At 41.3% G+C, this 27,940-nt stretch overlaps 2 protein-coding genes across 2 annotated transcripts; both read right to left on the bottom strand.

Moving 5' to 3' along the window:
• Nucleotides 1-1,423: 1,423 nt before the first annotated feature.
• H1-7 (H1.7 linker histone) lies at nt 1,424-2,212 on the bottom strand. Its single transcript, XM_014850039.3, has one exon. The coding sequence runs from the start codon at nt 2,210-2,212 to the stop codon at nt 1,424-1,426; it is 789 nt and encodes a 262-aa protein (XP_014705525.1).
• A 23,990-nt stretch (nt 2,213-26,202) lies between these two features.
• On the bottom strand, nt 26,203-27,015 carry LOC106836892 (olfactory receptor 8S1-like). The gene has a single exon (XM_070494190.1). It carries the CDS (start codon nt 27,013-27,015, stop codon nt 26,203-26,205), a length of 813 nt encoding a protein of 270 aa, XP_070350291.1.
• Between the last annotated feature and the right edge of the window lie 925 nt (nt 27,016-27,940).

The raw sequence follows: 27,940 nt of genomic DNA, 5'->3' as shown, positions 1-27,940 counted from the left end.
AGGGTGAACAGTAGCATTGCTTAAGCTTTTTGTTTTTTTTTTAAATACATACCCTGTTCCTCCTCGTAGAAGATAGCAGACTCTCCTGGGAAGAGCTTGGCCAGGTATCCTCTGCAAAAGCTCCCCAGATTGTTTTAACACCTTCCCACCTTCCACAGTCCCTCTCACCTCCCAGGTGCTTCCCTTTTCCCCATTCCTTTGGCTTCAGCTGGAAACAGCAAGTTGAATCAGCTACCCTGATGTTTAGGTCCCTCAGAACCATTTCTGTGTTCTGTCATGGCCTATGGTATAAGAACTACTCCCACACTGTTCTTAATTCCTGCATTCAGAACTAAAAGAAATCATACATTTTCTCCATGTTTGGTATATAGTGCTCAGTACATGTTGTTTTTTAAGAGCAAAAAACCTAGCTATTCAGTATCTAGCCTTCCCCATCTCCTTCCATTTCTGATATGCTCTCTGTAAATCTTACTAGTTTCCTCTCTGGGAGTTAGTACTTTCCCAGTTGACAATTCCCTTATTGAATTTTGTCAAGTAAAGCATATGTCATGATGTTTAAATCCTTCTTAGCATTTTACTAACACTGAAAACCACCTAACATCATCCTAGCCCAATCCCAACTTTTTTAGAGAAGGAAACTAAGACCATGAATGGTTAGGTAATAGCTAAAGTCAGAGTGGCAGAACTTTGGCTGGAATCCTGGTCTCATTAAGTACTGACCCAGCAGTTTTCTGCTATAGCACATTATCAGTCCACCACGAATTATTTATACTCATATTTAACTCTCAGGGATGAGCACCTACCCTGTGCCAAGCCCTGTGCTAGATGCTTTCACAGACATTCTCATTTAACTGACCATTAACAGAAGACACGTTTTTAAAGTTAAAGTAGATTGTCAAGTCAGGGCAAAAACTACAAACCATTACAATCAATTCTGGGAGAAGGGACCTTTCCTAAAAAGAATTTCAGGCAAGAACACTGGATCAGTGGGACCACTCAACTGTCTACTCTTCTCTTGACACAGTGATACCCCCACTTCTCTCCTTACATGCCCTTCTCCCCAAAACTCAATTTGGATTTGCTAGGTCGTCTAGCATTAATTCAACACTTCTGTCTAATCCCGTGAAATTGCTGGCTTTCTTCTACCTGTTTACTTCTTTCCTTCTGAAAGGCATTTTCCTGGGTCCTACAGCAGGAACAGAATCTCAACTCTTTCTCTTTTCATCCCACACGCCCCTGCTACAGGTCTCCCCTCAATACCCACCCTTTTCCTTCCAAGTGCGGCAAAGAAGAAACAGACACGATGAGGTGGAAAGGACTTGTAAATAGTTTTGTCCAATTCAATGAGTGTGAGAGGGAGCGGCCCTCACCGGAGCCTGTGGGAAAGGCGTCTGTGCCTGCAGGAAGGGAAGGTGCTCCCACACTACGGATTCCCGGCTGCATTCCTGGGACCTTCACATTTAGTGGAAGTCTTTGTGCGAGCGGACCTTGCGTCATGGGTCTTCCCCTGCCCGCTACAAGTCGGGTCAGTTTTACCCGAGGTTGGCTTCTGGATGGTCCGTTTCCCCGACTTCTCGGGGTCCTGCTTCTTCTCTTCCCTGGCCTTCGAGCTTGGCCTCTTCTCCTCTCGGGTCCTAGGTCTGATGTCTTCCTTCGTGCTCCTTCCTCTCCCCTCGCCCATCGCCTTGCCCCTCGCTTCCTTAGCTCTTGGCCTCGTCTTCCTCGCCTTCACATTTGCCCTCGCGCTCCGCCTCCACATTTCCCTGGCCTTCCTGGCCGCCCTGGGCCGCGCGTGGCGCCTCCGTGGGCTCCTGGGAACCTGAGCGGCCCTCCTCGGAGCGCGGACGCCCTCCTCCAGCCTGGGGCGCCCCGGCCTTCTCTTCGGCTTCGGACTCTTCCAGACCCTGAAGTAGCCGGCGGCGTCGCTGCCGCTGACCCGGAGGAACGTGCCCTTAACCTCAGTCCCGGGCGCTTCGCTCGAGGGGCGGCTGCACTTCCTGCGCACTTGGTAGCCCGCGTTCCCGAGCTCCCTCTTGAGGACGGCCAGCGTCAGGCCCTTGTGCGCAGCTATGGCTCGCAGCAACAGCTGGGACACTTTGAGCACCGAGCTCGGACCCCGCCTCAGCGGCACCGCAAGGACTTTTTCCATGGGCCGCTGGCTTTGAACTTCAGCGCCTTGGGATTCGCCCGCGGGCTCTGCCGCCTCAGCCATGGCCCCGCTCCCGCCTCAGCGGGGCCACTGACTGTGGGCCTCACCACCAACGCAGGAGCTAAGGCTGGGGCTGGCTGGGCCACGTCACAAAGGCGGGCCGCCGAGACTGCCAGATCCCGGTGACAGGGCTGACTGTCCCGCCCAGGCAGGGGCCCTTTTTCACTTTTAATAACCAATCAGACGCCACTTCCTTTTAGGTCTAAACCAATCCAGATCTTCAGGGTCCATGCGCCCCTAAGAATCACCTTTATGATCTCCAGGGTTATGTTCCCTACTCTTATGCTCGCAGCTCTCATTGATCTTGATCTTGACTGCTTTCTGAAGTTCACTATTTTTTCTGTGGTCCTGCCCACCATCTACCCACATTTCCCTAAGGTGAGAAGCTGCCCCCAACTATCCAAAACAAGAAATAGTAGGCCTTTAAAAAGTAAATGTGTTAGTCTATAAAACACAGCCCAGCCTAGAAACTCCCACCGTTACGTCCCATCTATTAGATAGCCATAGTCACGTCACCCTGACTCTGCCTGAGGGATTTTGTGCAAGAGTATGAAGCAAATGAAGGAATGACCGTGGTCTCTCTTCCCCGAACAATGATTCACACGGAGAATCTCCCCCTGGGAAGTTCAGATGTCTCATTCAATTGGTTGGAACAATCCAGATTCTAAACAGCCTACGAACCCTGGTCTAATCGTTATTCTTTGAACAGACTGTGCTTTTCTGCCTCTTGTCCTTCTTCATGGATTGCCCAGCCCCATTCTCTGCCCTGATAAATCCTTCTCACCTTTCAAAGTCCTGCTAAATACTTTCTTCACTGAAACCTCCTCAGTCTCTTTCAGTCAAATGATTTCTCTCCTCCTACCTACAACAATCACTTTTGCAATCCTACACTGCTTTTTCTTTATTTTAAAGTAATTTGACATTAGAGGGTACAATGTGGCACAATATTTTAAAAAAGAAAAAAACCAGGACTTGGAGCTGGAAGACATGGATACATACCTTGGCTCTTTAACAGCCATATGACATTGATAAATCCCTTAATATCTTTGGATCTGACATCATCTTAAAAAAAAAAGGCTAATAATCCCTTCCTACCAACATCATAGAATTATTACAAAAGTTCAGAAGACATGATGGTAGATGACAAAGGGCTACCCAAATATAAGGCATAAAATTATTTTACTCTGGATGTTTGTCTTTCCAACTGAATAAAAAGGTCCCTGAGAGGCATATAGTCTTTGAATTTCTGTGTCCCATGTTGCACCTACACTGTGCATTATATATGGCAGCATTTGATTGAGTCTGCTTAAGCTCCTCCCTGGTGAGGAGGCTTTCTCTGGATTCAGAAGAAAACTCCCAGAAAATCAGGAGAAAGGAGCAGGATGAATTTCAAAGAGTTGGAAATGAAGGGGACCAAGGAAGCTAGTTGCTCAAAGACCTCTTATTTTGGACATAGTTTAGTTAGGAATAATTAAAAGAACCATTCAAAGAATACTTCAAATTGCAAAGCATATCATACATTTCCAAAGGCCATTCACGTATCCTCAGGAGTCACAGCCTGAACTGTGAGGTAGTTTCTTCCGGGAATCAAAGTTCCAGGAAGTAGTTCAGACCTGTGCTTCTTAAACTTTAATGTGCGCTTCATAAAGTGAAGATTCCAATACGTTAGTTCTAGGATGGGGCCAGAGGTCTTCTAACAAGCTCCCAGATAGTTCCATCTGGTTAAAACACAAGTGTTGGAACAGGAGGAGTAGACAATGAGAAGGGAACTGGCAAGAGATGAGACTGGAAAGGTGGGTTAGGGCCAAGACGTGAAGGACAGAAGCCATAATGACGAGACGGCTGTAAGCGGTCACACAGCACTAAGTGGCACAGTTTGGATTCAAACTTAAATCTATTTAATTCTAAGGCCTGAGGTCTTAACTACCATGCTGGGTTTCCTTTTCTCCAAGGTTGCCCTTTCTGTAAGTTACATATCTCCACTATACAGCAGGGGGAAGTTTATCTCCACAATCATAGCTAGAATCAAGAGTATCTACAAGCACTCACTGTACCTTCCTCCAGCTTTAAAATCAGGGCAAAGTCCTGTAACCCCGAGGATCTCCAAGGGCAAGGGACTAACACATCAGCACAGGGACAGTGCACCAAAGAATAGCTGCCAGATGGAGAGACAGAACCACGTGGAAGAGGATTTCACCCATTTGTGTAGTCTCAGTACTTCCTGGCTATACTTCCTGGTTGCAATAGGCCAGTGGCCACAGGATGGGGCAACTGCCAGAAAAAAAAGAAGCAAAACTGTGTGCTCTGAGGCTAGGAAAGTCAGTGAAGTCTGACCTTTGAATCAGCTGACTCCAAGTAAAAAGAGGTTGGCTGCACACAATGGTATCATCATGAAAGAAAGACAAGAAGCAAATCAAACAACCATGTTTATTGATACCCCTATGATCAGAAAGGAGGACGATTAGAAACCGTGGAGAGAGGCTGAAATCAAAGGAAAAGAAATACATGAAAAAAATATCAAAAACACCTATACCAAAAAAAAGCAAACATTTTCATTTATACATAACCATTCATTTCTATATAGATTTCTGTATAAATATGCTGTAACTAATAGAGGGATAACAAACAATGAGAAGCAGGAAACAAATGCCCCATTACCACTCAGCTGGCTCAGAGGACAAGAAAGCCAGCTGACGGACATTGTCCATAGAGTTCTTTCCTTCCTCTTTGGCATAGATCTACTTGCCAGCCCTCTTCTTCTGACACCCCAAAAGGAAAAGACACTTCATAAAAAAATGATTTCCTTAGGAAAAAAAGTCAGTACAAACCAGCATCATACCCCTCATCAGGAGATACCAACTCCCGCTCCAGAAAGACAAGACTGAACTATCCCTTCCAAATTTTAATGGTCTGTGATTATAAACCAGAAGCTATCACCTAGAGAGGACAGCACCACCCTGTTGTTAGAAAGAGCAATAAGCCTTGAGGGTTGGTGTGCAGGGTGGGGGTTGGGGGGAAGGGGTGGTTAGTACTTGGGAATAATGTCTATCCTAAATCCTTCTGCTTCAAGTTCCAGAGCAAGATCGTTTTGTTCTCTGTTGGTAACAAGACTCTTCCTCTGGGGCAGTCATGTCTCTCTGAGATCTCTAGAGGAACTTGGTTGATTTAGACAATAAGCATCCTTTAATTACTAAATTTTAAGAACATCAGAGGTTTCATTAATCTCTCTCCTCCATACAGAGTTATACAGCTCTAACCTCACCAAGGATAACTCCAGGCCAGAGCACGGCAAAATTTAGTAGCACACTCTGATCTGACCTCAATCTATACCTTTGCCCCTCCTTGATCCACAGACCTAAGGTTCCAAGGTGCTAGGTCTTTCTGACTCAGTTATCTTGCATTAATTCAATGTATCTCTCCCAAAACCGAATGACAGAAAACCTGTTCAACAATCCATTACAACTCCCCCACTGACCTTAAATGGCTTGTTGTTTTTCCCAAAAGTAACTTTCCTTCTCATTTTGTTTTATATCCTAAGACCTTTTTCCTCTCCTGAACTACTATGTGCCTTCCACTTTAATGCAAATAACCCCACAACAGTCATCTGAGAAGATACATCCACAGTCCACTCATGGCTTTGGGGAAGACTAAAGTGGTTCACAAAGAGGAATGCAAAAATAAAATATCAAGATTCCTTAAAAGCATAGAGACAATCTGGCAATTGGACATTCATCCTTTTAATCCTTAGCACAGCTGTTCAGAAGTGAGTCCAGAGAATCTAGATTTAGGGGACCTTACTGGAGGACCAGGCAAATCTCTCAGCAATGGGCCTGAAAATCTGAAGATCGGGTCTCCCTGACCACTACCAAGAAGCTCTAAACATCCTGTGAAACGCCCCTCCCCATATACAAAATTTATACCCTTCTCCAAAAAAAGGACAGCAAGGGAGAAATATGGTTTCTGATATTACCAAAATCCTACGGAAGTTCTTTTTCTCACCCAAACAAAGGTGTGCTATGTAAATTAAACCTCTCATCGAAGTATTATTAATAGTTAAGTCTTTCCGTGAGCTCACAATATGGGACTTCTAAGAACCATTCCCCTATAGTCAGTTCAATCTCAAATTGACAACCCATTTTTCTGAGGGTTTATGCTTCCAACATGAGGCTTGGGGCATCCCAAGACACGGTCAAGCTGCAGCCCCACAACAACACTACATTCTGGGCATCATTCAATTCTGTCATCGTAATTCCAAGCCATCCACCACTTGTCAAATTCCCAGAACATTGTACAAATAAAGCCAAAGCAGAAACACAGAATATTGTAGAGTAACAATCATTTACCATATATATATAACTCTTGTAGTCTGAGAATTAAAACATCCCAGACCTACACACTCAATTTGATATTGTATGGTACTACAACCCCACTACTGAGCGCCTTATTTCCATCCTAATCTCTAAAAACCTAAAATTCTACAAAATCCAAATTCAATAATTAAAAATTGCTTTCTACCAAATTAAGTAACCATGTAAATAAGTGCCCCTGCTAAAGAATACAACCAAGAGTGAGCCTTATTTTTATTCCCAATTCGCAATACGCATTCTGGAATGATCCTGCATAACTTCTCCCATTTTCTCCTTCAAAATTCCAGTTCTAAATATTTCAATTCAAAAATTCTCCATTTCCTGGGAAAATCATATCTAATTTCAGTTTTAATCCAACTCTGCTCCCATGGCTTTTTCTCAGCCTTCCATCCATCTAGGGAAGAACAGCTACTATTTATTGAAGGCCTATGGGTCAGGCATTGTGTATAAATTATCACTAATTCTTTCAACAACACTGAAAAGTGGATAACATTATTCACATGTGCAGATGAGAAAGTAAATGGTGTACCAAAGGAAAAGTTCAGAATAAGAATTCTCTATACCTCACAGGTAAACCCAGCAAGGATCCCCATTTCTCATCTTCCATCTAAAGAAGAGAAATTTCCATACCAGCTCTTTTCTTATATCACCTCACTAATCAAAGCTTGGAGCAAGCAATTCACATTCTCCTTTCCCTACTATAATGTCTACCATTCTAGCTATGCCAGTTACCAATTTATTGCCTTTCAGCACCAAATTCACCCTTTGTTGCCTGATATGTGAAAATGCATCTGGGCCTTTTAAATATTTTTCCTTTTCCAGCTGACATGATGTTAACCTTTGTCAATAGAGGGCACTGGGGAGACATTGCATGAGGAAAAGGTTTTCCTCTCTGGTTCTGGTTCTCTCTGCCTCTCCTTTACCAGGTTCTTAAAGCAGAGGTTGGAAAACTGTGGCCCATGGGCTAAATCCAGCCTGCCGCCTGTTTTTGTATGGCTTGTGGGCACCACTCAAGTGGACTAGCACTTTGAGCTGCAGAGAACAAGACAGAATGTCCCCACCTCTACTGTACCTTACACTTCTCAGCACATGACTCCCTGGCCTGGGACCATGTCTCACCACTCTCCAGGGCCTGTGCAGGTCACCATCTACACATTCACCAACTACACATTCACTACACATTCTACTGGTAGCAACTGCCAGGCACCAAACTGTAGAATCTCAGTGCAGGAGTCAACAACTTGATGAGTTACCTCATCTCCAGCCAGCTGCCCAAACTGACATGACTTGGCTCTCTGAGAGGACAGGAAGACATACTGAGATCTGGGTGTTACTGAGGCAGTGAGTGAAACTGCACATCACATGACCACCTACCTGCCAAGTCCCTCTCACTTGGGCTGATTGCTCTTTGTTCCAGAAATGTCTCCAGCTGATGGCAAATAGAGCAGGACAAGGCAGGAGTTTTATCTCTTGTTATATAAGTACCTACATAATATCCTCAATTTGCCTCTTGGCCCACTAAGCCAAAAATATTTACTATCTGGCCCTTTGCCAAAAATGTCTGCCAGGGGCTGGCCCCGTGGCTGAGTGGTTAAGTTCGCGCGCTCCGCTGCAGGCGGCCCAGTGTTTCGTTGGTTCAAATCCTGGGCGCAGACATGGCACTGCTCATCAAACCACACTGAGGCAGCATCCCACATGCCACAACTATAAGGACCCACAATGAAGAATATACAACTATGTACTGCGGGGCGTTGGGGAGAAAAAGGAAAAAAATAAAATCTTTAAAAAAAAGTCTGCCAATCCATATCCTAGAAAATGTGCTTTTTAATTCCAATCCTTGGCCAACCCAGTTTTCTCCACTGCTAAGTGCTTGCAGGACAGTTTTCTCCAACATTTGGTCACCAGGCATTTTTCCTAGTTTTTGACTTGGACAGTAGTGGTGTAGCCTGGAGCTCCAGACAGCACAAGTCTGTGCCCTAGCCCAGGTCAGTGCTCCATATACCATCTCCTCAGCCTCCAGAGGTGCACACACGGTGTGACCCAGCAGGAATGACCACTAACCTTTCACTGCACAGTAGCTCAGAGGCAACTTGACCCAGGTCATTGTTTCCCACAACCCTCTCCCCAGCTCCACATGTGCACCTACCAGGGTCCCTGCAAGGCTGGCCTTATAGCAGGCTGGCTACTCTACCTTTGTGCCACACAACTACCCAGAGCTTCCCTGGCCCAAGCTGTACACAAAAGTGCACTAGGTTCCTGTAGAGGGAGGTCTCTCCAGCTCCTGGTTCCAGGAGTACCTGCAGTGGCATGCCTGACACCCTCTGCACACCTTCCTAGCAGCCTTGGTTTATCAGCACCTCGAAGGGTTATTCCTGCTTGCCCAGTGACTGTGGATCAGCTCTGGCCTAGGAAAACCAGCAAAATTCTCCTCCATCCAATGGCCTGTAACCCTATGTCTTCAACAAGGTCTGAACTCCTACTCCATGTTTGTCCTTCATTGCTACTCTCCTATCATTGCTTTAAAATTCTTTATATTAACTTTCCCTGTTTAAATTACTGTGTGGTTTCTGTCTCCTGATTGGACCAGACTGAAAAAATAGCTCTCTTTTCACAGGAATTTTCAACAGTGTCTGTTCACTACATTCAACCTGAAAAGCAAATTTATATCTTTAAAGTGAAGCCCAATCCTTAAAACCACTTTATATTTACAAAAAAAAAGACCCCGAAGCTTTTATCTGTTTGTTATTAGACCTAATTTTTAACAAGTTAGGAGTAACTTTTAATGAGAAATGCATAGGATAACATAGTTAACAACTTGAAATTTTTAAACAAAATATTCATGTTTCACCACACATTAATAAATTTAAGATGGATCAAAGAATTAAAAATAAAAACAAAAGCAGGGAAAAGTTTATATGAGTATCTGACTTTAGGAAGAAGAAAGATCTTCTAAGCATAAAAGCAAGGGAAGGAATCACAGAGGAAATTACTGACAGACAATTATATAAAAATCTTAAATTTCTGTACATTAAAAAATTAAAACAAGAGCAAAAAAGCAAACTGATGAAAAATCTGCATAAAAGTCTGACTTATTCCAAAATTAAGAGTGAATCCAAAAATTAAGCAAGATATAAATGAAAACAATGGTTAATATATGGTAAACAAGCTCTACCCTCAACTATAATAAAAGTACAAAATAAGTAATAATTTTTGACCTATCAAAGTAACATATTATTTTTTAATAAAAACATATAGATATGAAACTTCTATTTCCAGATAAGATGGATTAATCACCCTCCACTCAACCTCTCCTACAACTAAAAACCTTGGACAAAACCACATAAAAGAACTACCAGAAGACTCTGAAAAGTAGATAAATCAGGCTCTCAGGACTTAAGGGACAATATAGCTGCAAGTTCCTTGGGTTTTCTGTTTTGCCTCATATATATCCCAGCCAGGACACTAGAGCAGCCAGAAAATCAGAACTGCCAATGGCCCAGACAGAAAAAAAAAAGGAAGGAAGAAAAATCTATTCTTTCTAGTTGCAGGACTGGGAAATGGGAGAGGGAGGACTGTGGGATGGAACCTTTCTGCTTTTACTCATCTTCTCCAGGTGATAACCAGCAAACAAGCAGCACTGCTTCCCCTCCCCACCAGCAGACTGTGTGGTCAGAGCCCTGTAGACTCCCTCTGCTCTATAGCAAGGAAGTACCAGCAAAGAAACCGTGTCCCTCTCTCTCCCCACCAGCAGTGAGGTAGCCACTGAGGGGCAAAGCCCTGTTTCCTCCTTCTTCCCTATACCAGGCAAGTGCCAATAAAGAGGCAGAGTCCCTCCCCCTCCCCACTGTGTGGCAGTGGCCGAGTCTACATAGCAGAACCCTGGCAACAGTGCAAGGAAGTGAGTGTCCTGACTTTCTAGCTAGAACACCAGGAATGGGGAGCCCTGGGAACCAGAGAGTGAGCAGAAGATTAAGGAAATGGGGGAGCTGGAGAAAGGGAACCTCAAAGCTTGAGTATGGAATCTTGATATCACCCCCTAGCTGTACGTGTGTGAAACTGACTATAATCAGCAGAGCAAAGGCTTTAAAAAAACTCTGCGTTACATGTAGATGACTCCCCTGGTTTCAGACTGGCTGCCAATGGGGTACACAAGAGAAGAAGACTAGAATAGCACTGCAAAGGCTTTGAAAATTCAATTGAAATTGGTACCAGGCCAGCCCCAGTGGCGTACTCTGCTTCAGCAGCCTGTGTTCAGCTCCAGGCGTGGACCTACACCACTTGTCTGTCAGTGGCCATGCTGTGGTGGCAGCTCACATACAAAGAGAGAAAGATGTTAGCTCAGGGCGAATCGTCCTCAGAAAAAAAAAAAGAAGAAATTGGAACCAGAGCCCACAGAAAACAAGCCAAGATATGTGATCAAAACATAACCAGGTTAGGGCCGATCCCATGGCTGAGCGGTTAAGTTTGCACACTCTGCTTCAGCAGCCCAGGGTTTCACCAGTTCAGATCCTGGGCATGGACCTAGCTTCACTCACCAAGCCATGCGGAGGCAGCATCCCACAGAGCACAAGTAGAAGGACCTACACCTAGAATATACGACTATGTACTAGGGGGCTTTGGGAAGAAAGAAAAAAAAAAAACAAGATTGGCAACAGATGTTAGCTCAGGTGCCAATCTTTAAAAAACATAACCGGGTTAACTGCCTGGTGAAAAAGATAAATCAACATTCTCCAAAAGATTTAAACAGGACTCAGAGTCACATAAGATAATATTCAAAATGTCCAGGATATGATCCAAAATTACTCCACATACTAAGTGAAAAACCTAAACAACTCCCAAAAGAAAAGGCAAACAATAGATGCCAATCCCAAGATGACTAAATGTCAGAATTATCAGACAAAGATTTAAAGCAGCTATTATAACCATGCTCCAAGAAGTCAGGACTGTTGAAATGAATGGAAAGACAGAACTTCTCAGTAAATAAATTGGAATTATAAAAAAACAAACTAAATAAATTTTAGAATTGAAAATTCAATAACAGAAATTTAAAAATTCACTGTAGGGACTCATAGCAGAAAGGAAATGACAAGAAAGAGTCACTGAACTTGAAGATAAAAAGTATTCAATATAAACAAGAGAAGGAAAAAAGAGTGAAAAGAATTGAAAATAGACTTAAAAACATGTAGGACATATCAAAAGGACCAATATTCATGTGACATAAGTCCCAGAGGGAGAGGAGAAAGAGATTACAGCAGAAAAAATATAGATAGTTGAAGAAATAATGGTTGAAAACTTCCAAAATTTGGTGAAAGGCATAAATTTACACATCCAACCAGCACAGAAAAATCCAAATGAATAAACTTAAAACCACAGTCAGACACATCATAATCAAACTGCTTAAAACCAAAAGATAAAGAAAAAAACTTGAAAGCAGACAGAAATACAAGACATTATATATAGGTCAGCAAAGATTCAAACAATGGCATTTAGGCCAGAAGTCAGTGGAATATTTTTAAATGACTAGTTATTGGTCCAGATAGCTTCTAAAATCTCTTCTGTGTGTTGCAAATTGAATATGGTGTTTGGATATAACCGGATGAGGAATTGTACGCCCAAAAAAGGAGATAATGAATAACCCACTAAAGTTTACTACCTTCTCTGCATGAGAAGGATTAGAGAGAAAAAGAAAAGACCTTACTATTCTCTAGGGCAGTGATTCTCAAAATGTAGCCCTTATACTCCTGGGGGAGCCAAGATTTTCAGGAGAATACCAGGAGGTCAAAACTTCTCATAATAATGCGTAGACATTATTTACCTGTGTTGACATTTACTGCAATAGTGCAAAACCAACAATGGGTAGAAGTGCTGACCTCTTAGCATGAATCAAGGCAGTGGCACCAAACTGTGCTAGAAGACACTATATTCTTTACCACCACACATTCATAGAAAGGAAGGGAAAGAAAGCAAGTTTTATTTTAAATATCTTTGATGAAACAATAAAAATTATAATTTTATTAAATCTGAACCCCTGAGTACCCTTCTTTTTAATATTCTGTGTGGCAAAATGGAAAGTATACTCAATGCACTTCTGCTGTGCAATGAAGTTTCGTGGTTGTCTCAAGGGAAAGCTCTTCTGCAGTCGTTTGAGCTACAAACTTTTTCATGAAATAGCATTTTCATTTGAAAGAACAATTGAGACACAAACGATGGTTATTCAAAATTGGGTATTTGGCAAACACATTCTCAAAAATGAACAAAGTGACTCACTAACATTTCAAATAAAAGAACTGACAGTATTTATTGCCAATGATAAAAGTCAGGCTTTCAAGCAACAAATAAAATTTTGGAAGACCCGTATCAGCTAAAACAAGTTTGACATCCTCCCCACGCTTTCTGTTGAGATCAGTGGTGATATTAATAATTGTGATTTTTGCATATTGTATAGTGAAATGTGTCAGTATTTGGAACATCTGCCTAGCTCAGTGAACTAATACTTCCCAAATGGCCAATGCACTGCAATGTCACAATGTAAGTTTACAAAATTATGAATGGGTAGAAGATTCATTCAAAGGACAAAAGAGACCAATGGTTTTTAATGTAACGGAGTATGAAAAGCTCATTGATAAGGTTTCAGATTTCACATTGTAACTAACCTTTATGAAACTACCACTCGTAGAATTTAAGTATATTATCAAAGAATATCCACAATTATCTGAAAGGCTATTAAAATATTTCTCCCTTTTCAGCTACATTATCTGTGTGAGCCTGAGTTTTCTTCATATACTTTAAACATGGCAACATGTTATAACAGATTGAATGAAAAAGCAGATATGAAAATCCAGCTGCCTCTTGTTAAACAAGACATAAATGAGAAATAATGCCACTCTTGTCACCCAATTATTTTTGTTTTAGGAAACTATTTTTCATAAAATCTGTTATTTATGTTAATATATTGATATACATACAGACATGTTTACACATACCTACACACACACCACATAACAAAAGCTTTCTTAGAAGCACTTCAATAATTTTTAAAAATGTAAAGAGGTCATAGGTGCAAAAAGTTTGAGAATCACTGCTCTTGAGAATGTCTCTGATGATCAAAATGTGAGTAATGGAGACAAACAGAAATAATACGGGCATTGGGCGAGATATGCCTCCCACCTTCGAGGATTTTCTTGGCCTCACTCAGGCCCCAGGTCTCAAGGCAGCCCCTATGTAAGGAGGGCAATCCCAGAGAGAGGGAAAGGGCAGACCTCTGGAATGCTGTGGGACAAGGCACTGGAGGAGACCTTAATCTTTTGAAGAAGACCTTCAGACCTTCACCTGAAAAGTCACAGTCCAGTGGGAAGATGCCTAAGGGGTCTAACATCCCTGCCCGACATGGACTGTGAGAGCAAAGAGAGGGGTTTCCTTGAGTTCCCACTGCTCTGTATCTCAAGAAAATTTACAGTCAGACTCACAGGATGGCAAGTTGTGTATCTGTCCTCAATTCATTCTTGGCCTGCTCTGGAGCTCCCTGACACCAGAGGGGAAATGCAAGGAAAGACGGGTTGACTGCTGGGCTGCTGACAAGCTGGTCACAGGACTTGGGTGAGCTTCAAAGATACAGCTGTGGAGTTCACCTAGAAGAAGTAGGATTTACTAGACTTTTCTCAGTGAAAACAGCATAGAATAAGATGAGCAAGAACTAGAGAAATAGCATCATTTGGGCATGATATCAGCAAACCCAGTTTGATCTTCTGGTTGGAGGAGGAGGAAGAGTTGATGATAGAGAAGGATAAAATTCTCCAAGTACCTGTCTAGATTTGTAGGTTTTACTTAAAACCAAAGGGTCAAATCTTAAGCAGGATATTTTTCAGGTAAAAGTCATTTAATTGTGTAAAAATGGAGAGAAATCATCTTAGAGAAAAACTCAATGAATATAATCAGTGCAAGATCTAACTTTACTCAACACAAGAAAATTCATACTGATGAGAAGTGCTCTGTTGTAATTAATGTGGAAAATGTTTCAGAGCTGCTCTTAACTTCTGATGTATGTATGAGTACACAATGGAAAGAAACCCTACGAATGTAAGGACCACAGGAAAGCCTTTGGTAGGTCTCATCCCTTAGGATATATAGGAGAATTCACACTAGAGTAAAACACTATGAGCATAAGTAGTGTTTTCAAGTCTCCAGCATTAGACCTGTCCTTAGAGGGCACAGGAGAATTCAAACTGGGGAAGATCCCTATAATGTAATCGATACAGAAAGGCTTTCCATGTCAATTCTACCATCAGTGCACACATAAGAATTCACACTGGGAAGAAACCCTATGAATGCCATGATTGTGGAACAATCCTCAGAAAGTACTCACATTTGACATATGCATGAGGACTTACACTGGAGAAAACCCTATAACTGTAATCCACATGGAAAATCTTTCAGGAGTAGCTTTTCCCTTACTGTGTACAACAGAATACAAAAGGGAATCCAGTGACTGTGGGAAAGCCCTCAGTGTTACTTCATCCCTTAGGAAACATACAACAAATCACACTAAAGAAATGCTCTATGAATGTAACCTTTATAGAAAATCCTTCCACCGTGTTCTTCGCTTACTGTGCATAAGAAAGCACTCAGTGGAGAGAATCCCTATGAATGCAATGAGTGTTGAAAGCATTTATTGATCTGTCATCCCTTAGACAACATAAGAGAATTCACATGGGTCAGAAATCTTATGAATGTAACCAATGAGCAGAGGGCAATTTCTCTATCCTTATGTAACTGATGAGCAATCACACCAGGTAGAAACACTCTGAATGTCACCAATGTGAATGAGCCTTTCATTTTGCACAAGATAAATTACACAACAGGAATACACAAGAAATGTGTATCCCTTGTCTTCTACATTGGAGAAAATTCCTTTAATGGAATTACCAGGGCCAGCTTCACCAGCATGTGATGGTGCAGTCACACAGGGCTCCATGCTTGAGGGTTAATATGGAGGTTCCCATCTTAAAATTCTTAACAATTTCATTTTTGAGTTTGTCCTTTGTAAGTGAAGTTGTATAGGACAACGAAGCACATGCTGGAAGCCTGGAAGCAGATGCACAGTCCTGCCTCTTGCCACCTCCCCACCTCCTGGGGACAGGTTGTATATATCAATATATACAAGAGGTCTAAAATTATTTTTATATCTAAGTATTATATTTAAAAGTTTCCTTTGACATTAATATACACAAATATTCCAAAAAGATGTGCAATCTTCTCTACAAATCCTAAAAGAAATAAATCCATGGACCTATGCACCTAGGCTAGAAATCTGGATTATTTACCAATACTACAACCACAAGCTAACTACAAACTTAACAGATTAAACAGCCAACTTTACAAAGCACTTAAATTGATTCAGAAGTTATACTCTTAAAAACACAGAATTCGACTATGCATATACTATGCTGGATAAACATTTATCTAGCACAAACTGCCATGAAATGACAGCAGTGCTGGAAACAAATCCCACATATTTCAGTCCCCACTGTACCACCACCAGAAGCAGCTTTGCCCCCCAACAACCGTCTAACATAACAGGTGTGATGATCCAACACCTCAAGGGATAACTGCAACTTAAAATCAACCCAAAGTTTTCACTATGCTAAAATATTTGGCAAGTTTTCCCTCTTACACTGGATTCCTGATGACCTATCAGCTTCCACCTTTCTTAGATTTCAGAAAAATCAATGCTCTTTCTTTGCCACTCATTTCCATTTCCCTTATTGGATACTTTGGAAACCTTCCCCTGCACAGTTCCTGTCCCACTTTCTGACATGTTGCCTCCTTCAACCATCAAAAGAATAAATAAAAGTTATATTTTATACTTATTTTTTTAAACCAATGGGGGGAAAAAAAACCCCTAGGGCCTTTATCAAGCTTTAGAGACAAGAAAGTACTTTTAAACATTAGCAAAAAAGTAAGATTTCAGGATTAGTATCCAAAGGCCTTAGTTATCCAGAAGAGAGTAAAACCTCCTTCATCCCATATTTTAGAATCCTAAAATATGCCTTTCCAGAAGAAAAGGACCAGACTACAGGTAAAGCGCCTAGTTTGTTGAGAACTATTCTTCTGGCACTTGACAAACTTTCACATACAGCTGCTCCTTCTCCTAATCCACTAGTTGCTTTTATCTGGCCATTCTTCATATGCTCCTCACCTAAACGGGTCCTTTCTCCATGATCCAGTCGCCTTAAGTTCCATAAGATACAGGAACAAAGTCTCTGTCATATGCCGATAATAACAGCAGTGTCTGTAGTTGGATAAGGTTGAAGAAGGCAATATGTTAGATAAACTAATTCTGCCGTGTTGAGCCTCTGAACGTCAACAGTCATTTTTATTTTGAAATAATATTTATATCCTATTTTTCTAACTCATTACTATAAGTGCATTGTAAAAAAATGTGGAAAATACAAAAAGCACTACAGACAAAAGAAAATAAAGTGTGAGTACTCGTAAAGAAGCAAAAGCCTTAAAAATGAAAGCAAAACTTTAAAGAAATTAGACCGTTTTTAGAAAGGGAAAATTGAGGGTAGGGTGTGAATCCCCAAATAAGTTAAGACTCCAAGGAGGATTGCTCCTCCAGTAGTCACAACCGAGTAGGGGCTTTTCAATCTATAAAATAAAGAGAAATTTTCCCGAAGAAAATGAAGTGGGCACACTTCCCCTGCTTATTCTACCTTCCTTCTGTTCACTTTACCCGCACTGATCACGTAACGGGTCTCCTTCTGCCTCTTGCCTGCCTGGAGAACATTTATCTTCAGAAAACCTCGATTTCTGGCTATTCTAAAAACCGTTTTTGAAAAATTCTTAACATTTCCCACCTCCAGAAGTGAGGGCTCAAACAGAAAGACCTATGACTGATGAACACAGAAGGCCCGCCCAGGAGTTGGGGAGCCCTCAGGAGGCCAGAGGAGTGCAAACTAAAATGATGGCACACCCGGAATCTCCTTGAGAGAGAGGGCACAGCCTCCCAGAGCTGCCCCGCCCGCAGGGGAAGGTCCCGAGGGGGCTTTGACCAACAGGAAACCACGCGCCGGGCAGCAGCGAAGCCCAGTAATTGGGGCGGTGCTTCGCGCGAAGAGGGAATTAAAAAGACAAAAAACACCTCGAACTCTGCTCCCAGGAGCCCCGCGGTGGGGCGGGGAAAGCAGTCGTTGGCCAATGAGAGCAGCTGTTCCCCTGGCCCCGCCCCTGCTGCCTTCCCGCCCTTTACCCAGGCAGGAGGGCGCCGGCTCCTCGAGGCCCGGTGGGGGGCGAGGGAGGGAATCGGTTAGGGCTCACGGGGAGCGCACGAGGAATAAGCAGAGCGAACACAGACAAATAATTGTCAAGGGGCGAAAGGTGTCTGTTAGGGTCAGGCCAGGGGCCAGAGAGCGAAAGGAGCACCCAGAGGGAAGGTTGCGTCTGCGAGGCTGGGGAGAGGAGCGCGCCGGTCCAGCGGACGGCTGAGGAATCTGAGGTGAGGAAGAGTCGCTAACCGCGGAGCTAGGTGGGGCAGCGAGCGGGAAACAGGCCACTTCCTCGGAAAGAGTGGCAGGGGCAGAGCCGCGAGACCTCCTTTCTCCAGCGCGGGGCGCAGAGATTCTGAACGACTAACGAAATACCTTTTCCCTTCCCGAGCGCCTGCATGTGTGTCCTCAGTGTTCTGATGGTCGTTCCCACCACGGCTCCCGGGTGGCGAGCGCAGTGGCCTTGAGCTCGCAGGCCTTCTCTTCACCTCGTTCTCCTGCCCATCAGCGAGGTTTTGGCCAGCTATGGGATTAAAATTAACCCCAGGTGTTGCTGTTAGTTTATGCCTTTAAAAATGTGTAAATGATAAACATGACAACGTACTTGTAAATACAAATGTCTTCAGGAGAATTTCAGTTTTTGCTTTTGTAATGCTGGGACTTAATTCTCAAACTTTATGCATATTAGAATCACCGGCAGGGCTTGTTTAAAAACAGCATATTGCTGGGCCCTACCCCCAAAATTTCTGATTTAGTAGGTTTAGGGTAAGGCCCCAGAATTTGTATTTCTTTGTTTTTGTGTAATTAACACATAACATTATATTAGTTTCAGATTACAACACAATGATTCGATATTTGTATATATTGCAAAGTGATCACCACCTTAAGACTAGTTAACATGTCACTATACGTAGCTACAACATTCTTTTTCTTGTGATGAGAACTTTTAAGATCTGCTCTCTTAGCAACTTTCAAATATGCAAGACAGTATTGTTGACTATAGTCACCATGCCGTACGTTACATCCAGGACTTATTTTATAACGGGAAGTTTGTACCTTCTGACCCCCCTCACCCATTTCACCCATCCACCCTCAACTCCTACCTCTGGGAACCGACAGACTGTTCTCTGTGTCTGTGCATTTTTGTTTTTTGGATTCCACAGATAAGTGAAATCGTACAGTATTTGACTTATTTCACTTAGCAGAATGCTGTCAAGGTTCATCCATGTTGTTGCAAATGGCAAGATCTCATTCTTTTTATGGCTGAAAAATATTCCTCTGTGTGTATGTGTGTGTTTCACTTTTTTTTTTTATCCTTTTATCCATCAGTGGATACTTAGGCTGTTTCCATGTCTTGGCTATCATAAATAATGCTGCAGTGAACATAGGGGTGCAGGTATCTTTTCAAGTTACTGTTTTCATTTTATTGGGATAAATACCCAGAAGTGGAATTGCTGGCTCATATGGTAATTCTACTTTTAGTTTTTTGAGGAACCTCCATACTATTTTCCATAGTGGTTGCACCAATTTACATTCCCACCAACAGTGTACAAGAGTTCTCTTTTCTCCACACCCTCACCAAAACTTGTTATTTCTTGTCTTTTGATAATAGTCATTCTAACAGGTGTGAGGTGATAATCTCATTTGATTTGCATTTCCCTGCATTTCCCATTGCATTAGTGATATTCAGCATCTTTCATTGCCTAAAAGGTTACCTGTTGGCCATCTGTATGTCTTAAGAATTTGCATTTTTAATGAATTCCCAGCTGACGCTGTTGCTGCGGCTCTGGGGACCACATTTTAGAACCACTGGCCTAGCATATCTAATAAGTAGAATTTACTGAAGTTCAGGAATTGTGGTAAATGAGTAATTTATTTTACATGCAATTCTTATCAAAACTGTAATAGATAGGCATTAATATTTCTCTTAAAGGGAAGGAATCTTAGCTGAGGATAATGACTGAGATTACTTATTCTCAGAGAAGGCTACTGAAGTTTACAAAAACACACTGCTTCACCCTCACGCTGGCCACCAGCTTCACATTCTTCTTTGATCTAAAGAATAAGCAGGCATAGAACACTATTGTCCTATGGTTAAAAATACCTTTGCTCATAAAGAGAGACATATAGACCAATGGGACAGAATAGAGAGCCCAGAAATAAACCCTGGCATATACAGTCAAATGATTTTTGACAAGGGTGCCAAGACTATTCAACAGAGAAAGGATAGTCTTTTCAACAAATGGTACTGGGGAAAAGGGATATCCACATGCAAAAGAATGAAGGTAGACCCTCACCTAACACCATATACAAAGAGTAACTCAAAATGGATCAAGGACCTAAATGTAAGGCATAAAACAAATAAAACTCTTAGATGAAAACAGGACAACACCTTCACAACATTGGACTTGATAATGATTTCTTGGATATGAAACCAAATGCACAGGTAACAAAAGAAAAAATAGACAAATTGGACTTCATGAAAATTTTAAAATTTTGTACATCAAAAGACACCATCTATAGAGTAAAACAGCAACCCACAAAATGGGAGAAAATATTTGCAAATCATTTATCTGATAAGGGATTAACATCCAGAATATATAGAGAACACCTAAAACTTAACAACAAAAAACCAAATGGACCAATTCAAAAATGGGCAAAGGACTTGAATAGACATTTTTCCAAAGAAGGTATATGAATGGCCAATAAGCACATGAAAAGATGCTCAACATCACTAATCATTAAGAAAATGAAAATCAAAACTACAGTGAGATGCCACTTCACACCCATTAGAATGGCTACTATTTAAAAAAAAAAGCAAACAACATGTGTTGGCAAGAATATGGAGCAATTAGAACACTTGTGCACTGCTGATGGGAATGTAAAATGGTACAGCCACTGTGGAAAGCAGTATGGCAGTTCCTCAAAAAAATTAGAAATAGGTCCAGCAATTCCACTTATGGGTATATACCCAAAAGAATTGAAAGCAAGGTCTCAGAGATATTTGTATAGCCATGTTCATAGCAGCATTATTCACTATGGCTAAAACATGGAAGCAACCCAAGTGTCCATTGATGGATGAATGGATAAGCAAAATGTGGTACATACATACAGTGAATATTATTCAGCCTTAAACAGGAAGACAATTCTGCAATATGTTACAACATGGATGAACCTAGGGACCATTATGCTAAGTGAAATAAGCCAGTCTAAAAAGATAAATACTATCTGATTCCACTTGTATGAGTACTTAGAGTAGTCAAAATCATACAGACAGAAAGTAGAATGGTGGTGCCAGGGGTGAGCGGGAGGGGAAAATGGGGAGTTACTATTTAGTAGGTATAGAGTTTCAGTTTTACAGGATGAAAAGAGATGGATAGTGGTGATGGCTGCACAACAATGTGAACATATGTAATACCCCTCAACTGTACGCTTAAAAATGGTTATGATGGTAAATTTTTTGTAATGTGTATTTTAACACGATAAAAGAAATTTCAAGTACCTTTGCTAACTGTATTCCCTAGGAGTGTATCTTTGGGCAGATCATTTCACCTCTTCAAGCCTAGGTATCCTCAACATGGGCAGCTTGGGCTACAGCAGTTAGACCATCAAGAACCCTAATTTGTTACTATTTTTCCTTCTTGGATCGCATGCTTCAAGATTTTGTCTTGTAAAGTGGTGTATTTATTAAGAAACTGTTTCCTATTTCTTATTAATTCAAGACATTTTTGTTTCTGATGAGCATAAGATAACCATGGGTTGTCACCCTAAGTTGATATGTCAGCCAAAAGCAAGGAAATAGGATTTTATTTAGCATCCACAGACTTAAGTAGCTATGTGATTTCTCTTAGAACATTTGAAATGTTGAAAATTGTTTATGAACTCCTAGAGGTTTGGAGACCACAGGCTTAACACCACAGAAATGGTTGATTTTCAAGGTTCTTCCTCGAAATCTGTATGATTCTCCAAAGGTATGGCTTCCTATAGGCTCAGCACGGACATAGGGTTATGGAAGCTTGTACTAGATCATAATTGGCTTGACCAGGGCTTGAGGCTATAGGATAATTCCATCGATATCTCTGTTTCTTTTAACTTTATCCCAGAGATGAAATAGGAATGAGAAGTGAAAACGAAGTTCAGTTTGTATCAACACACTGCTTGAGATTTGGAGCTCAATTCAAAGAGTCGGCGCACAAACTGTGTGGTCTCCGAGGCCAGATTCTTGAACCTCTATCATGTGTGATAAATGGTCACTGCACTTGAACCAGATAAATTTTTCTAAATAATTATTCATTTTTAATTAATTATATAATGGAATATTACATAACTATTGGGGAAAAGCTCTTATTAATGTGACTCTCACAGATATTATGTAGAGTGAAAAAAGAGAGATGAATACATACTGTATCATTCCATATATATGAGGTTCAAAACAGGCAAAACTAAGCTGACAGTGTATGCCCAAAATGTCTAGTGTTTTCAGTAATCATTATGGTGGTAGTCTTGGTATTGTTATTCTGAGACTGTGTTGATGTGGAATAAAACAAGTGGATTATTATGACATATTCTAAATCTATCATCTCTTTATCCTTAATAATCATCAGGATTATTAATGTAGAAGAAAGGAGATACAGATGTAATACCAAAAAAATTAAGTTAAAAACTCTGTAGTCTTGAATTTGAATTAGAAATATCAGTATGAACTCATAAGGATTTTAATATGTATATGTATATCTGTAACTGCTATGTCCACCAAAAATGCCTAAAAACAATGTGCAAAAGAAAAAAAACAGTAGCAATGAGCACTCCTAGCATCTATATTGTGGTCTTAAAATATCATTTCACATTAGAAGAAACCAGGGCTTCTTAGAGGGTTGACCAATTCCAAGTCTAGAGCAGGAAATGTACAAGATAAGCTTGGAACATCTTGGCACATTAGATAGTTATGAAGCTCTCAAAGACTATTAGGTTTATATCAAAAGGACTCAGGAGCCAACTTGAAGATGTTCCACTAGCCAAGGAAGGGATAATTTGAGCATTAATAAGGATAAGAAATATCATAGATTGAGACCTATCAAATATGTTTAAATTCATGAGTTCCTAATGACATTTCAAAAAGAAAAGAATTGGTCCTTCACAGAAGATAATAGGAAACCAATCTGTTGTCTGAAACACTGGTAAATAAAAGGATCAAGCATTTATCTGGCCTTTCCCATATGAACTGTACCACTGTATAACAAAATAGTAGATGAAATAGATGAAGTGTCTCTTTATGTAAAAGGATTCCAAAAAACACATGGAAAAAAAATCACCGTTTTGCAACTCCCAATAAATTAAGAGATATATGCATGAAGTATCAATGGCTGCCAACATCACAGAGATTACTAGATATCACTTGCCTCCTATAGTCTTGCCATACACCACATATATCTTTAATATTTAGATCAAACCTGAGTCTGATATAGTCTCTGGAATCAGCTGCTAATTTGCAGAAAATATAAAAGATAAAGGAACGTGTGGAATTAGCCATGAGTATGCAAGCAGCAAAATCTAGATTGTGGGAAACTCTGCAGGGCAAACAGGCTGAGGCTGTCAGCATATAAAGTGAGGAAAAGATATAAAAGACAAGTCTATAGATTAAAAGAGACTTAAAAGACATCAAACATTTTTTAAATGGACAAGACTAAACTATATGACTAGTAATACACATTTCAGTGATAAAAGTATATTTTGAAAAAGCAAGGAGTGATTACTATAAAAGTCAGAATAGTCGTTACATATGGAGGAAGAGAGGATTATGACTGGCACAGGGCTAATAGAAGGGATTTCTAGAGTGAGTGGCAAAGTTCTATGTCTTCACAAGGGTTGTGCCCACCGGGGTCCATGAAGTACAAGTTCATATTGTCCTCTACACTTGCCTCGTCATGTTAAGTTATATAATCCTTGATAATTACATTAATTATTTAATTCATGTTGAATTAATATAATTCATATTTCAATCTCAGTAATGACATTACATAGTAAGGACAAAAAGCCCTTGGGAGATAGGGAGATGTAGAATTTTCTCGTCACCTATTGCACACCTAGTGTTAGTAGGTTGTAATGTCTGAGGAGCGCTTGTATGTGTGTGTATTTGGGAGGGGTAACACAGTGATTTGTATTTTAATTTTGAAAAGTATAAGATATAAACTTTAAATTCAACCAAGATTTTGTTGTAAAAGTTTATGCTTCTTTCTTTTTAGATTTAGTTCTCATTTAGCTTATAAATTTGGCAAATTAAATTCCCTTAAATGTTTAACGCTATTTACAAACTTTGTCTCCTGTATTAACACTTGTTATACCCTGAAAGCATTCTGCACCATTTATTTGGCCTGAAATTGCACCATCTTTTGCTTTCATAATTGTCTGTCTCACGGACCACCATTTTGTGGTTACTCTGTTGATGTTTACTACCTTCAGAAATAAATTGTTCCTCTGGTTACCTTCCTTCAGGGTCCCTTTCCTCACATGAAGGGCCCCTTCAATCAAAGTAAGTATTGATTATCAGTGGGTCAACTGTGAGGGACATTTACATCGTCAAAGAATAATTTGCCTTAGAAAGTACCTTGGTTACTGATATCCTCAAATACCTAGAACTCTTCCAAGTATTAGACAATAAAAATATTCTTATCCACACTGACCAATTTTATTTCTTCTTCCTGTTTTCTGATTTGTCTGCTTGCTTGGTGCTTTTTAACAATATTGACTGAGTCCAGTACTTAAGTGCTTAAATTGTAGCTGTTCCTTCAACACTGGAGGACAGCAAGGCAGAGTTGCCATTACCCTCAAAGCCTGGCTTGCACTACTGTAATGGCTAAAACATGGATTTTGGAGTCAGGCAAACTTGGGGTTGAATCTCTGTGACTTATTTGCTGTGTGACCTTGGGCAACTAACTTCTCTCAATTTCATCCATAAAATATGGATATTATGAGGAATAAATAGGCTAATATTTCTAGAGCACTTAGTACTTTACAGACAGTGTTGTTATAGCTTAAGAAAGCAAATACAGTACTCTTTTCCTTAGCTCTTAATATCCTCTTTCTCATTTCCACATGTGGAAATCATAAACCCTCCCCTATTCTGAGACCAATCTCAAAATACACCTCTTCATCAAATTGTCCTGATTCCCTCAATATAATATAACCTTTTGCTTCTGCTTTAAAGTCCAAGCATTTTGTGCCTCATTAGTATACTTATTTTGCACCCATATTATTATTTTCCTGGGCTGATTTTCTTGACTCTCTCCCCCTGCATTTCAACAGTCTGGGATAGGAGTCTTTGAGTTTTGTTCCCACAGCACACATCACAACAATCATCACTTCAGTCTTGGAATAGCTTGCTTGAAAGCAACAGCAGCATTTTATTTATTGTTTTACCTCTGCCCCTAGTATGTTGCCTACACGGTAGAAGTTTAATAAATATTTCTCGATTGACCTACTGTCCTCCTAACATGGTCTCCTGGAAAGCAAGGGCCAGATCTTATGTGGTGGACCTCTACCTGTGTTTGTTGATTAGAGAATGAAATAAACCAGAAATTTTAATCCTTGGGTTGTTGCCATGGTAATGGGGCAGGTTTTTCAGGTCTGCAACATCAGTTGTGCTTACCCTTGGCTAAGAAATTGACTGCTCATCTCACTCCTGTTCACACTTTTCTCCTCACCTACTACACTTAGAACTAAAATTATGCAAGCTGCACAAATAATTTCTGTGTAGTTTCGCCAAAGCCCCTTTCCTGGGGCTCTGGCTCCTTCTTGCCCTAAGGCCGCGAGGGGATGCAAGCAGCAAACTCCAGTCCTCAGGGGACCGCGGGCACTTGACAGAGGGACCCTGCGAGGTCCCGGGGCTACCGCAACAGGTACTCGAGAAGGACTGGGCGCCTGGACTAAAAGTCAAAAATTCCCATCTTCTTGCTCACCCCTTTCTGCTACTCTGAAGGCTGGGTGGGTCTAACCTGTCCTGTTTAGTACTGTACTTCAGTTGTGGGGGCAATCGTGCTGACATTCAGAGCATGCGCGCCCCCTAGGAAGGAAGGGTGCTCCATCTGAGACCCGGGACGGAGCAGTGGCTTGGGGGAAATGTAGTCTCAGGGCCTGCTGTGCCACAAGTCTGGGATGGGGCCTGAGGCTGCTTGTGCTTCAAAATGCTGTTGCAGCGCTCTGCCTCTGAAGTAAAAGGCTGTTGTGTGCCTTATTAGTGACAGAGAGAAGTATGAGAAGTGGGTGAGAGGAGAGTGGTAAATAAATGGCAAGCGATAGGATATATAGGAGTACATGAGAAAGCCATTTGGTGTAAAAACTAATTGAGCCTGAACTTGTTTTTTCAAAAGGGCCTGACATGGCTGTTAAGCATGCATTGTATATCTGCTTTAAATAGAGCTGTCCCATAGAACAAGAGCACCACGGTGAGGTGGGAGGAGCAGGTGGAGAAGGCTTTGCCTCGGCCCCCAGAGGAGGAGATACTTAGGATAGCAAACATGATTTTTGAGTAAGAAAAGAGGATCAGGGGAAGTGTCACAAGTCCCAGAAATGCAGTAGACCCAGCCAGCAGGATGGTGTTAGCCATGGGATCACTGCAGGACAGAGGAAAGAGTGAAGGCAGTTCACAACTGAAGTGGGAGATGATATTGGGACCACAGAACTTTAAGCTCTGGATACAAAGATTATTCACTAGTGAGTTCAGAAACCCCGTCATCCATGCTGCACTGACCATTGCAGTGCAGAGAGGTCTATTCATGACCACAGTGTAGAGCAGAGGGTGGCAGATGGCAGCATAGCGGTCATAGGCCATAGCAGAGAGCAAGCAGCCCTCAGCACCCCCAGAAAGAATGAAAAAGAAACTCTGGGTGATACAGCCCCACACCGAGATGGTTTTCTTTTGAGACAGGAAATTCTTCAGCATCTTGGGCACAGTGACTGAAGAGTGGCACATGTCTAGGAAAGACAAATGTCCAAGGAAGAAGTACATGGGGGTGTGGAGGTGGGAATCGGACCTGATCACCAGGATCATCATCAGGTTCCCCATCAGGGTCAGGAGGTAAATCCCCAGGAAGAGAACAAAGAGCACGGTCTGGATATCTGGGTCACTGGACAATCCCAGAAGCACAAATTCTTCAATGATGCTAAGATTTTTCATGGTTTTTTGGGTACACTATCCCTAAAAACAAACAAATATTTATTCACTTGGTGGGACAATGATCTGAGTCATTCTTAGTGATTTATTTTTTTAATCTTAGGATTTATTTTTTAACTTATGCAGGATTCACATTTTGCTTCAAGCCTGAAATTGAATCTGAGGATAGATAAGTATCTGACTACCCTATTACCCTATTAAATACTGCAACTTTCTTTCTCCTGCCTAAGTTCTCCTTATCAAGCTCAACTTCTTTTTCCCCATGATACTTAACACTTTCTAACACATAGCATAATTGGCTCATTTAGTACATTAAAAAAATTATCTCTTCCTGCTAGAATTTATATTATACACAGGCAAGGATCTTTGTTTTTTTTTCAAGGGTGCATTCCGAAGTGCCAATAATTGTCACTGGCTCCATAATTTTTGTGTAAGAGAAGACAATCAGGAAAGTGTCACAGTCCTAGAAATGTAGTAGACCCAGCTGGAAGGCTCTAACTGAATATTTGTCAAATGAAAGAATGAATGCTTCCTCAGCTACAGTCTCTTCTTGTAACCCTCATTGCTACCAGCCTGCTGACTTTTTAGATGATAGACCCCTCACAGTCTCTATCCTCTCATGCTCTTCCCCAGTCCTTCCTCAGCACCTGATATCATCCAAGACCTGGTGAACCCTAGAAGTCGCAACAAGTAAAAAGATATCAGAGGCAAAGCAAGAGAGACCCTTCTGTGGAAGGCTACTTTTCAGAACTGTTAGAGCTTAAATTCTTATACGTCTTGTCTGACATGTCAACAGAGACATGTTATCTGACCTCATATTTCCTGATGAGGATGATGTGGGACAGAAGGGTGACATGACTTGCACCATAGCTACATAGTCTCAGAGCTAGGACTAGGCCAGGTGTTCTGATTTCACATCCAATTCTCT

Source organism: Equus asinus, chromosome 22 (genome assembly GCF_041296235.1).
Source record: "Equus asinus isolate D_3611 breed Donkey chromosome 22, EquAss-T2T_v2, whole genome shotgun sequence".
Classification (NCBI taxonomy): Eukaryota; Metazoa; Chordata; class Mammalia; order Perissodactyla; family Equidae; genus Equus; species Equus asinus.
The sequence above is the reverse complement of the archived record's forward strand: the minus strand, read 5'-3'. Positions and strand labels throughout refer to the sequence as shown.